This window comes from Odocoileus virginianus, unplaced genomic scaffold (genome assembly GCF_023699985.2).
Source record: "Odocoileus virginianus isolate 20LAN1187 ecotype Illinois unplaced genomic scaffold, Ovbor_1.2 Unplaced_Contig_32, whole genome shotgun sequence".
In the NCBI taxonomy this organism is placed as follows: Eukaryota; Metazoa; Chordata; class Mammalia; order Artiodactyla; family Cervidae; genus Odocoileus; species Odocoileus virginianus.
Window position 1 is genome coordinate 390,183 of NW_027224349.1, and position 12,741 is coordinate 402,923.

Below are 12,741 nucleotides of genomic sequence, written 5' to 3' on the forward strand. Positions count from 1 at the left end.
ATGAATAATATTCCACTGTGTTTTGGTGCCGCAGTTGTTAACTTTTTGAAGGACATTTTGGTTGCTTCCAGTTTTTGGTCAGTGTGAAAAGAGCTGCTCGAAATGTTTATGAGCAGTTTTTTGTTAGGAGGTAAGTTTTTGTTTGGTTGAATAACCAAGAGTATGATTGCTGGGTTGTATGGCAAACCTATTTTTACTTTAGTAAGAAACTGTGAAATTGTTTTTTAAAATGATGGACTGCCAGTTTTTCATTCTCACCAGTAGTGTGTGATATGTAGTTCAGTAAGGAGAATAAAGCTATCATTTTGGTATTCTGTGTATGGGGACTAAATAAAGGTAACTGATTTAATGTTCTATTTTGGTAGCCATTACAGATCCCTAAATTTCTAGATTTTGAGGTAAGAAATGAGTGAAAAGTGATTCAGAGATGGTTTTTAATTAATATATGAGAAGATTCTGGATTTGTGATGAGTTTCTTAGCATCAATTAGTGGATACAGTTGCAAAGGACATAGAAAGATTGGGAGTCAGTGATTTTCAGTGTATTTTTGTGAAATTTTGATAGTGGTTGCTAGATTGGTGAAACATTTGACATAGCTCATTTGACAGGCTTCTTGGAGTTCACGCTGAACAAAATAAAGCCACTGTCATTGTTATGTAGTTTGTCCTATCATCTTACAGAGGGATAGTCATATAGATGCTCAAAATAGGAAGTGCAATGCAACAGGCTTTGAGAGCTGAGTATAAGGGGAGTTGATGAGACTTGCGAAGGATACCTCTCACAGAGCACCCATTTGAGTTCAAAGATGGAGAAAGAGAGAGTGAGATGAATTGGGAGAGTAGCATTGCAATATATACATTGTCATTTGTAATGTAGATAACTGGTGGGAGGCTGCTGTAAACAGGGAGCTCAACCAGTTGCACTGTGGTGACCTAGAGGAGTAGTATGGTGGGAAGGGAGGAAGATTCATGAGGGAGGGGGTATATGTATAAAATCACTGACTCAATTGATACGAATTTAAGCCAACTCCAGAGGTAGTGAAGAAGGAAGCCTGGCATGCTACAGTCCTTGAGGTTCCAGAGAGTCAGGCATGACTTAGCAGCTGAACAGCAATATGGCTGATCCACATTGTAACCAGCACAACATTGTAGAAAATGAATTTAATAAAATGGGTAAAAAAGAATGAATACAGATTAAAAGTCCCAGGAATAACATCCGGAGTAAAACCTAAAGTAACTGATGGGGAAAATGTTACTTAAAAGTTATGTTCAAATTCTTTCTACTGAAAACAGGATTCTCATTCATGTTTTTGTTTTTATGAGAGGAGGAAAAACTCTTTAAGTTCATTTCTAGGTGGTTAATTGATTTCCACTATTAGCATCTAGCCTTATAACCATCTTGAGAAACCATTTATTTGTATGTAATGTTCAATATAAACTGCACTTCTTAGTAAAGGTTTGCATTTTAGCATTGCATCTCTGTGACTATAGACATATGTTAGTAAGCCTGTACATTGTGTATGAGGCTTATCATACATGGTAGTGGGAAAAAAAATCAGGGAATTGCTGCTTTGTTGAAGATTTTCTTTCAGACTACAAGTCTTACATGCCTTTAATCATACTAAACGTACTGTAGCAATTCATTTTAAATACCTTTATTAAAATTTATATAGTAATTTAGAAATAAGTATTTTTGTACTTTGCTTTAATTTACATAGGGCTCATAATGCCATTGAATTATAGCACAGAATTAACTGCTATTTTATATGTCCTTAAACATTTAACTCACGTTTTACATTAGTACAAGATAGTTGATATTAATGCTTACTGTTGCAAAATGATGTGCAAGAGGAGTAAGGTTTAGGTAGCATTGTGAAGGATAAATATAACTTGAGCTTTCCTATTTCATAATGCTTGCATCTGCGAGCTTTCCTATTTCATAATGCTTGCATCTGCTAAGTCCAGATTATGTATCTATTATTTAAATTAAAACATGCAGAAGAAAATTTACCATTTTCCTGTTTCAGTTATGCAGTTTAGTAACGTTATACCACAAAGCTACAGTAATCAAGACGGTATGGTACTAGCACAAAAATAGAAATACAGATATATGGTACAGGATGGAAAGCCCAAAGATAAATCCTCACACCTCTGCTTACCTAATCTATTACAAGGAGACAACAGTACACAATGAAGACAAGACAGTTTCTTCAGTAAGTGGCACTTAGAAAACTGGACCAGCTGCATGTAACAGAATGAAATTAGAACACTCCCCAGCCACACAAAAATAAACTGGATTAAAGACCTAAGTGTAAAAATTCTTAGAGGCAAACAGGAAAAACACTCTTTGACACAAACCTCAGCAAGATCTTTTTTGACCCACCTCCTAGAGTAATGAAAATAAAAACATAAACAAATGGGACCTAATTAAAAGCTTCTGCACAGAAAAGAAACCACAAACAACATGAAAAGACAACTCTCAGAATGGGAAAAAGACCCATTTGCAAATATTTGAAAATATGTGCAAACAAAGCAACTGACAAAGATTTCCCTCCAAAATACAAGCAGCTCATGCAGCTCAATATTAAAACAAACAACCCAATCAAAAAGTGGGCGTAAGACCTAAACAGACATTTCTTCAGATAAGACATGCAGACAGCCAAGAGGCACATGGAAAGATACTCAACATCACTAATTTTTAGGGAAATGCAAATCAAAAGTACAGTGAGGTGTCACCTCACAGAGGTCAGAATAAGTCCATTTACATTGTTATGCAACTAACACCATTCATTTCCAGAACTTTATTCATCCTGTAAAACTGAAATGAAACTCATTAAACAGTATTCATTGCCCTCTTCTCCCAGCTGCTTGCAACTACTTTTCTACTTTCTCTATGAATTTGATTACATGCTTCAAGTGGAATCCTACTTTATTCTTCCTTTTGTGATTGGCGTATTCCCCTTGACATAGTGTCCTCAGGGCTTATCTATGTTGCCACATATGTCAGAATTTACTTTTTCTCAGGCTGAATAGAATTCCACTGTGTATAAATCAATTCAGTTGCTCAGTCGTGTTCAACTCTTTGTAACCCGGTGGACTTCAACATGCCAGGCTTCCCTGTCCATCATCAACTCCTGGAGCTTGCTCAAACTCAGGTCCATTAAGTTGATGATTCTATACAACCATCTTATCCTCTGTTGTCTGTATCTCTTCCTGCCTTCAATCTTTCATAGCATTCAAGGTCCTTTCTATTGAGTCAGTTCTTCCCATCAGGTGACTAAAGTTGGGTTTCAGCTTCAGCATCTGTCTTTGCAATGAATATCCAGGACTGATTTCCTTTAGGATTGCCTGATTTGATCTCCTGCAGTACAAGGGACTCTAAGAGTCTTTTCCAACACCACAATTAAAAATCCTCAATTCTTCCACTCTCCTCTTTTCTGTAGTGCAGCTCCCACATCTGTGCATGACTACTTGAAAGACCATAGCTTTGTCTCAGTGGACCTTTGTTGGCAAAGTAATGTCTCTGCTTTTTGAAATGCTGTCTAGGTTGGTCATAGCTTTTCTTTTAAGGAGCTGGTGTCTTTTAATTTCATGGCTGTAGTCACCATCTGCTGTGATTTTGGTGCTCAAGAAAATAGTCTCTCACTGTTTTCATTGTTTCCCTATCTGTCTGCCATGAAATGAAGAAACTGGATGCCATGATCTTCTTTTTTTGAATGTTGAGTTTTAACTCAACGTTTTCATTCTCCTCTTTGCCTTTCATCAAGAGGCTGTTTAGCTCTTCTTTGCTTTTTGCCATATGGGTAGTGTCATCTGCATATGTGAGGTTATTGACATTTCTCCTGTTAGTCTTAATTTCAGCTTGTGTTTCATCCAACCTGGCATTTTGCATGATATACTGTGCATATAAATTACATAGGCAGGATGAGAATACACGGCCTTGATGTACTCCTTTTCCAGTTTTGAACCAGTCCGTTGTTCCATGTCTGGTTCTAACTAACTGTTGCTTCTTGACCTGCATACAGATTTCTCAGGAGGCAGGTAAGCTGGTTTCTGGTATTCTCATCTCTTTAAAAATGTTCCACAGTTTGTTGTGATCCACATAGGCAGAAGCTTTGGCGTAGTCAGTAAAGCAGAAGTAGATGTTTTTCTGGAACTCTTGTTTTTTCGATGATCCAGAGGATGTTGGCAATTTGATCTTCGATCCCTTTACCTTTTCTAAATCTAGCTTGGACATCTGGAAGTTCTTGGTTCATGTACTGTTGAAGCCTGGCTTGGAGAGTTTTGAGCATTACTTTGCTAGCGTGAGAGATGAGTACAATTGTGTGATGGCCTTGCCATTCTTTGGGATTGGAACAAAAACTGACCTTTTCCAGTCTTGTGGCCCTGCTGAGTTTTCAAATTTGCTGGTTTACTGAATGCAGCACTTTAACAGCATCATCTTTTAGGACCTGAAATAGCTCACCTGGAATTCCATCACCTCCACTAGCTCTCTCTGTAGTGGTGCTTCCTATGGCCCACTTGACTTCACATTCCAGGATGTCTGGCTCTAAGTGAGTGATCATACATACCATCATGGTTATCTGGGTTGTTGTTATTTTTTGTATACTTCTTCTGTGTATTTTTGCCACCTTTTTTTAATATCTTCTGGTGCTGTTTAGGTCCATGCTGTTTCTGTCCTTCATTGTGCCCATCTTTGCATGAAATGTTCCTTTGGTATCTCTCAGTTTCTTGGAGAGATTTCTAGTCTTTCCCGTTCTCTTATTTTCCTGTTTCTTTGCATTGATCACTGAAGAAAGCTTTCTGATCTCTCTTTGCTGTTCTCTGGAACTCAGCATTCAGATGGGTATATCTTACCTTTTCTTCTTTGGCTTTAGCTTCTCTTCTTCTCTCAGCTATTTATAAGGCCTTCTCCAAGAACCATTTTGCATTGTTGCATTTCTTTTTCTTGGGGACGGTCTTCATCACTGCCTCCTCTGCAGTGTCACGAACCTCCATCTGTAGTGCTTCGTACACTCTTAATCTGTGAGATCTAGTCTAGTGAATCTATTTGTCACTTCCAGTGTATAGTCATAAGGGATTTAGGTAGATCATACCGGATTGTTCTATTGAATTTGGTAGTAAGGAGTTCATGATCTGAGCCACAGTCAGCTTGTTTTTGCTGACTGTATAGAGCTTCTCCATCTTTGGCTGCAAAGAATATAATCAATCTGATTTTGGTGTTGGCCATCTGGTGATGTCCCTGTGTAGATTTTTCTTTTGTGTTGTTGGAAGAGGGTATTTGCTATGACCAGTGCGTTCTCTTGACAAAACTCTGTTAGTCTTTGCCCTGCTTCATTTTGCACTCCAAGGCTAAACTTGCCTGTTATTCCAGCTATCTCTTGACTTCCTGCTTTTGTATTCTAGTCCCCTATGATGAAAAGGGCATTTTTTTGGGGGTGTTAGTTCTAGAAGGTCTTGTAGGTATTCCTAGAACTGTTCAACTTCAGCTTGTTCAGCATTAATGTTTGGGGCATAGACTTGTGATACTGATTGTGAGTTGAATTACATTTAATTTGGAAATGAATAGAGATCATTGTTTCATTTTTGAGATTGCACCCTAGTACTGCACTTTGAACTTGTTGGCTATGAAGACTTCTCAATTTCTTCTAAGGGATTCCTACCCACATAATAGATGTAACGGTCATCTGAATTAAATTTTCCCATTCTGGTCCATTTTAGTTCACTAAAGAGGGACTGGTGGTGTGAAAATCTGGGCCTTGGTTTTGTGGGAGGGCCTTGCTCATTAAAGCCTCAGTCCAGTTATCTACTGATGGATGAGGTTGCACTCCCTCCCTGCTAATCGTTTGACCTGAGGTGACCCAGCCCTGGGGCGACTGGGGGCTCTGTGGTAGGGTTAATGATGAAATCCAAGTGGGTTTATGCTAAGGGGGAGATTCCTTCCTTGCCGTTCCTGTGTGAGCCCCTGCCAACCCATGCCTTCTCCGGAGTTTTTGCAGCACTAGCAGGTAGTTTTGGTTCAGTCTCCTGTGGAGTCACTGCTCCTTTTCTCTGGGTCTTGGTGCACTCAAGATTTTGTATCCTTCAAGATTGGAGTCTCTGGTTGCCTCAGTCCTGCAGAAGTCTTTTAATCAAATCGCACTGGCCTTCAAGGTCAGATTCCCTGGGAATTCCCAGTCCTTTTGTCAGGTCCCAGGCTGGGAAGCCTGATGTGGGGTTCAGAACCTTCATAACAGTGGGAGAACTTCTTTGGTATTATTGTTCTCCAGTTTGTGGGTCACCCACCTGGTGGGATGGTATTTGAATTCACCATTTATGTGCCCCTCCTGCTGTCTCACTGCAACTTCTTTGTCTTTGGACATTGGGTATCTTTTTTTGGTGGGTTCCAGTGTCCTTCGGTCCATGTTAAACAATTCATTGTGATGTTGTTGCTTTTGCAGTAGGAGATGAGTGCACTTGCTTCTGCTCCACCATCTTGAACCATAAGCCCTGTAGTTTGTTTTGAATCAGGAAAGTTGACACCTTCAGCTTTGTTCTTTTCAAGATTGTTTTAACTGAGTTGACTTGAGATTACATTTGAATTTTATGATTAATGTTATTGTACAAAAAATGTTGGTATATTGAATGGGATTGCATTGATTCTACAGCGTTGACATCTTCTAAATTTTTTTTTTTTAGTTTTTTTTTTAGACATTTTATTTTATAATTTTTTTTTTTTGACATCTTCTAAATTTTAAAAACAATTTTAAATTATTTAGTTGGCTGCATCGGCTGTTAGTTGCAGCATATTGGGAGCTTTTTTTAAGTTGTAGCCTGCAGAGTCTTAGCTGAGGCATGTGGGATCCTGCACCCTGACCAGGGAAGGAACCTGGGACCTTGCATTGGGAACCCAGTCTTGCCACTAGACCACCAGGGAAGTCCCTAGATTGACATTGCTTTTTATTGTTTATTTATTTTTGGCTATGTTGAGTCTTTGTTGCTGCATGCAAGCTTTCTCTAGTTGACTCAGACAAGGGCTGCTCTTCACTGTGGTTGTGGACATCTTATTGTGGTGACTTTTCTTGCTTTGGAGCATGGGCTCTGGGTTCACAGGCTTCAGTAGTTGCAGCAGAATTCTGAAACGCACAGACTTAGAAGATGTGCACAGGCTTATTGGCTCTGTAGCTGACATGTGCAATCTTCCTAGGCCAGGGGTCAGACCCATGTCCTGTGCAGTGGTAGGCAGATTCTTATCTGCTGTACCTAGATTTGATATTAATAAGTACTCTAATCTGTGACATGGGTTATCTTTCCATTTATTAATAGTTTCTTTGATTTCTTTCAGAAATGTAGTTTTTAAGGGTACGTGGAACCTTTTTTCTTTGGTTAAGTTTATTAATGTTATTACAAATGGAATTATTTTCTTAATTTCCTTTTTGGATTTTTTTACTGTGAACTGGTTTTTAGGGTGTTGACTTTTGTATCTTGAAACTTTAGTGAAACCATTAATTCTAATAGTTTTTGTATTGTGGAAGCTTTAGTGTTTTGCCTACGGTTCAGTAATAGCAACATTTATGTATGAGATTAGGTAATTTCCTGCAGGCATAATTTATTTCCCTTTTTTGATTGTGATCCCTTTTGTTTTTTCTTACCTAAATACCCTGACTCAAGAGTTACGAATCTGTATTAAATAGGAGTGGTGAAATAGCATTGCCAATTCCTAATCTTAGAAATCTTCAGTATTACGATTTTTGCTGTGGATTTTTCATATTTGGCTTCTTATGTTGGGTTTCCTTCTCTTTATTATTTATCATAAGAGGATGTTCAGTTTTGTCTAATCATTTTTCTCCATCAGTTGAGATGATCGTTAGTATTTCTCCCTTTATTCATTTTCTGTGGGGTATTACATTATTTGAAAATCCTCCTTGTAGTGTTTAAAACATAATGTGCTGTTGAATTTGATTTGATAGTAAGAGTATTTTGGTGAGGATTTTTGCATCAACATTCATCAGGAATTTTTGCATCAATATACTCGTTCCTTGTTGTTAAAGTATATTAAGAAAAGATCTTAAATAACAGTCTTACTTGATGAATTAAGGTACTAGAAAAAACTTACCCCACAGTTAGCAAGAGGAAGGAAATAATAAAGATAGTACAGAGAGGAAGAATAGAACTAAAATAGAGAAAATCAGTGAAACCAAACTGGTCTTTGAAGAAGTCAATAAAATTGACAAATGGGAGTGATAATAAAGAGAAGACTGAAATTACTGAATATAGAAATGAAACTGGAGATATAACACTTAAAACACATATGCCAAAATATGTTGATTTCTAAGAAAATAGTATGTACTATTATATACATCACCAAATTAAGTAAACTAGAAGATGCGGAGAAATAGCTGGAAACATTAAAACCTATCAGGATCAAATCATTGCATAGACATAAAACTACTAAGAAGATGTCATCAGTAATCAAAAATTTTCAAACAAAGAAAAGCACTGAACTGGATGATATTACTTGTGAGTTCTTTCAAACATTCAAGTGATATGTATTTGAATGTTAAATATTTAAATGATATCTTTCTAGCAATGTTCTGAAATACTTAAAAATTGAAGCGGAGGAAATGTTTGCTATTTGAGTCCAGCGTTAGACTGTTGCTTCAGCCAAAGACTGAAGAAACCTATAGACTAAAAGACACTTATAGACCAGTATCCCTTGTACACAGTGATGCAAAGTAAACAACAAAATACTAACAAAATGAATTCAACAGCATATTAGAAGGATTATACACAGTGATTAAGTTAGTTATTCCTGGAGTATAGGTATGGTTCAGTGTACAAAAATTAATCAATGTAAGCAAGCTAATAGCGTAAGGGGGTAAAGTACATAATAATCTCAATTTCTGGAGATAAACATTTGATAAAATTCTTTTCAGCATTTTGAGTATACCATCATTCTTGTAGCCTGCAAAGTTTTGGTAGGGAAATTTCTAATAATCATTTATAGGTATTTGACAAGTATGACAAGCCTTGTATGTGACAAGTCATTTTTCTCTTACTCCTTTTGAGATTTTCTTTTAGTCTGACTTCTGATTGTTAGGTGTCTAGGCATGAGTGTCTAGTGTGCATTTTGGAGTTCTTTGTTGAAATTCTCTCTGGTATTTTCTGGTTTTGTTTATCTGTGTTCTCTTTCAGGTCGTTCTGCAGTTTTAAGATATTTGAAAAACACTCTACAGGGTTGGTTGTCTATTCCTTTGATCATGCCTTATTTCCCTATTTTTTGGTGTGCTTTATGATTTTTTGTTGTTGAATTAGGGTTCATTGGCGAGAACAGCCAGAGTTGCAGACTGTACTGATTGTGCAGAGGGAAACCATCACCAGTCAGGCCGCCTAGATGGAGGATCTCTCAGACCTTCTTAGGCATTCATGTTATTGACTTTGGGGTGCTTTTCTCCTATGCCTCTGTCAGGGTACTTGGGAATCCCTAGGAAAGCCAGAAATCTGGACCTACGTTCCACTTCCATTACTTCTGTCCTGGGAGAGGCATCAGTTGGAACCAAGAATTGGGTACTATTTCTCTCTTCTACTTTGAGCTGCATTGGGTTGGGGAATGAGCCAGTGTAAATAAAACTCAGTGAACTCTTAAGCTCCTCACAGTTCTCTTTTCTGTTACTTAATAACTCTCCTGAGTCTGGAAACTCTATATTAACCAGTTTCTAGCTGTATTAGAATTGTGTTTTGATCCACATATTGCTGTTAACTTACTGTCTATATGGGAGAACCAGAGCCTGTAGCTGTCCTTTTGCTGATGTCACTCTTCTAGTATTAACTTTTAACTGAAGAAAAGTGATACTTTTCTAGTCCTGAAAATGTGTTGAAATACTGAAGTTTGAATATGAGGGAAAATGCTGTGATCTAAAGGAAATCTAACATTGCTGTTTTGAATTCAGGTCATTTTAACTGATTTGAACAGTAGCTAAATTGCTCTTTAGTGTTTTAGGATATAATGTCCTTGTAGTGTTGAATTGCTTCCTAGACAAAGCACTGAGACTTTGCAAGAAATAATAATTCTGATCTAGGAGAAAGGTATTTTATTTGAGGGGAGGGAGATTGCATTGCCACTTTCTTTCCCTTTGCACTGATTGCTACTCTTCAGTTGTGAATGACTTATTCCTTTTGCTAGGTTACTTAAGATGTGTCTCTAGATAGAGGGATATGGGCAGATATAAAATGGCACAGTAATACAGTTTTAACATGCTTTAGTTCAAGTAACCTCAAATGTCAAAGAAAATACAAAGCAAGGGAAAAGTGTGTGAAGAAAAATTTTAAGTTGGACCCCTCCCCCATGTCAGGAAATAGTATTGTTTTAGAGAGAAATAGGATTAATTCTAGGCTTGTATGCTTTCTTACAAATCCTTTTCCACAAACTTCTTATTTGTGCTTTGGTTAAATTACTTAATTTAAGTGATAGAACAAATATCACAAAATCTGTGTAACCTCAAAAGAGTTAGGGAAAGCCTAGTAGGGTCTTGGTTCTGGAACAGGTGTCCTCTCTATTGTCCTCCCCCAAACACTCGTATACATAAAATTTTGACTGCAGTTTTAGACAAACTAGTTTCTTTTCAGAGCCGGCCACGCCTTAAGTGAGTAGCCTTAAAAATAATTTTAAACACATGATGAGAAACCAGAATGACACTGACATTTTTTCAAGAAATGTGTGCAAAAGGACAGATATTTGTGTTTTTCAGTAGGGGAGATTTAAGCACATTTTTGACCAAGAGAAATGGGGCAGCTGAATCTAAGGTCAAGGCTCTTTTACATGTGGCGCATACACAGTGGAATTAGAAGTCCACATAAAGAAGGATAGAGAGTTCATTTTTTTTGAGATGTAAGAAAAAAATGATTTAATTTTTGTTAGTAATCGTTCTCAAAAGATGATAGAATTTCTCCAAGTTTTAAAAATGATCTGTATAATACAAAATTTGAATGAGAGTGTCTTGAGTATTGAAAGGCATTAGGTGAAAGATTCTGATATTCGAGTGACCTTGTGGAAATATGTGTGTATATGTTTGTTTATGTAATCTGTATTGAGTACTTCAGGTGTTTTTAAAATTAATTTTCTTGCTCTACTAACCTTAGACATCACATTCTCTGTTAACTTGGCTTTTCATTTTATTTACTTAAGAGCAGTATACCTTTAAGTGTTTATATTTTTGCAGTATGTTTAAGGCAAAAACTGATCATTCTCTAGATTCTTTTGTAAGTAAAAAATGTTAACTAAGAACTTTGCTTTTTTTTTCTTGAATATTACATATAAAGGCTTTATGTAAATTTATTGAGTAACAATATTTATAAAAGTTTATCTTTTACTTCTATCTCTCATTTTTTCAGTCATCTATTACTGATTGTAGAGGTTGGTGATGTTAACAATACATATGTTAAAATTAGAATGATTCATTATTTATGAATAATTTTTTAATATTTTAAACAAGTATACCTTTTATTCCCTCTACTTTTAGGTAATGAAATGATCTCTGCAAGAATGGTCTGTCCTTGAATTGGAAATATTTAAGGCTGATATATCCTGGTGCTTCATCTCCTATAAGTGAGCTGTAATTTCTTCTCTTTCGACAACTAAATAAACAGACAAAATAGCAAAAATCTTTTCTGTGTTGAGTATGACAGCCACTACTCGTGGCTCTCCAGTAGGAGGGAATGACAGCCAGGGCCAGGCTCCTGATGGACAGTCTCAGCCCCACTTCCAGAATCAGGTAGGACATGAAGGCTATTTTGTTTTGGGTGCTTTGAATTAGTTAACAATGACAGATATCCTGAGTAATTTGTTAAGTAATCATAAAAAAACCATTATCATTTTAAGTAATACTTAAAAGAAGTCACTGAGGCTTTTAGTAACAGGAAACCTACTTTATATATGCTTGAGAAGGAACTTTTTTTTTTTCAACATAAGGCTCTGTATGAATGTAAGGGCAAAATTGTTAAATCAGTCATTTCTCCTTTAGCTATCAACATACACTCAAGTCAGCTGTTGGTGTTCATGTCTCATCTTTGTACTCACGTTTACCTTATACCTTTGACTACGTAATAGAATGTTTAATCTTCAGATTCCATATTTTTAAAATAACCATAGAGGAGATAATATTAGTAAAGAGTTTAATACAGATTTTAGTTATCAGAGTTTTGTGCTGGCTGACAAAATTTTTTTTGTTCCCTTTTCTCTGGAAGAATTTGCATGTGATGAATGTATTAAAACCTTCATTAACTAATTCTTTGATTCTGATATCTGATAATGGTAACGTATTTATTGTCTTAAGAGGTTAATGCATTTCATTGAATTTTGCAAAAGAGTTTTGCAAAAGTATTGACTTTGACTTTTCTCCTCCCATTTATTTTATTTTAAATTTTAATAGTCATTACTTTTGCTTTCTTATGGTTTAATTTGTTGTTCATTTTCTAGTTTAGGTAAGTGAACTTTCTGGTTTAGATAAGGTGATTGTTCCGCTTTTATTTCAGTTTTTCTGTTCTCTAAGGCATGTATTTTGTACTATAAATTTTTGCTACACCATATCCCATGACTTTTGTTGTATATTTGCATTTACTGTTGTTTAGTTAATGTTTTAAATTTTGTGTGGTGAGTTCTGTTTGTAAAGAATAAACATGATTGCTTCATTTGCAAGCAGTTAGAGATTTTCTGGGTAGTTTTTGTCTTGGTTTGTAAATTAATTCCTTTGTGGATGGAGAGTCT

The 12,741-nt window shown here is 36.3% G+C and overlaps 1 protein-coding gene across 4 annotated transcripts in view; it reads left to right on the forward strand.

The window, feature by feature from the left end:
- Positions 1 to 12,741, forward strand: part of LOC110132251 (ubiquitin carboxyl-terminal hydrolase 9X-like) — a 144,579-nt gene that overhangs the window by 16,225 nt on the left and 115,613 nt on the right. For 3 of the 4 annotated variants that reach the window (XR_002312416.2, XM_020885471.2, XM_070464606.1), the window contains exon 2: positions 11,498 to 11,749. The exons of the other annotated variant lie outside the window; for it this stretch is intronic. Coding sequence is in view for 2 of the 3 variants with exons in the window: in XM_020885471.2 (XP_020741130.2) it covers positions 11,657 to 11,749 (93 nt within the window). In the remaining variant the exon portion in view is untranslated. The remainder of the gene's footprint in view (positions 1 to 11,497; positions 11,750 to 12,741) is intronic. 4 annotated transcript variants of the gene reach the window in all.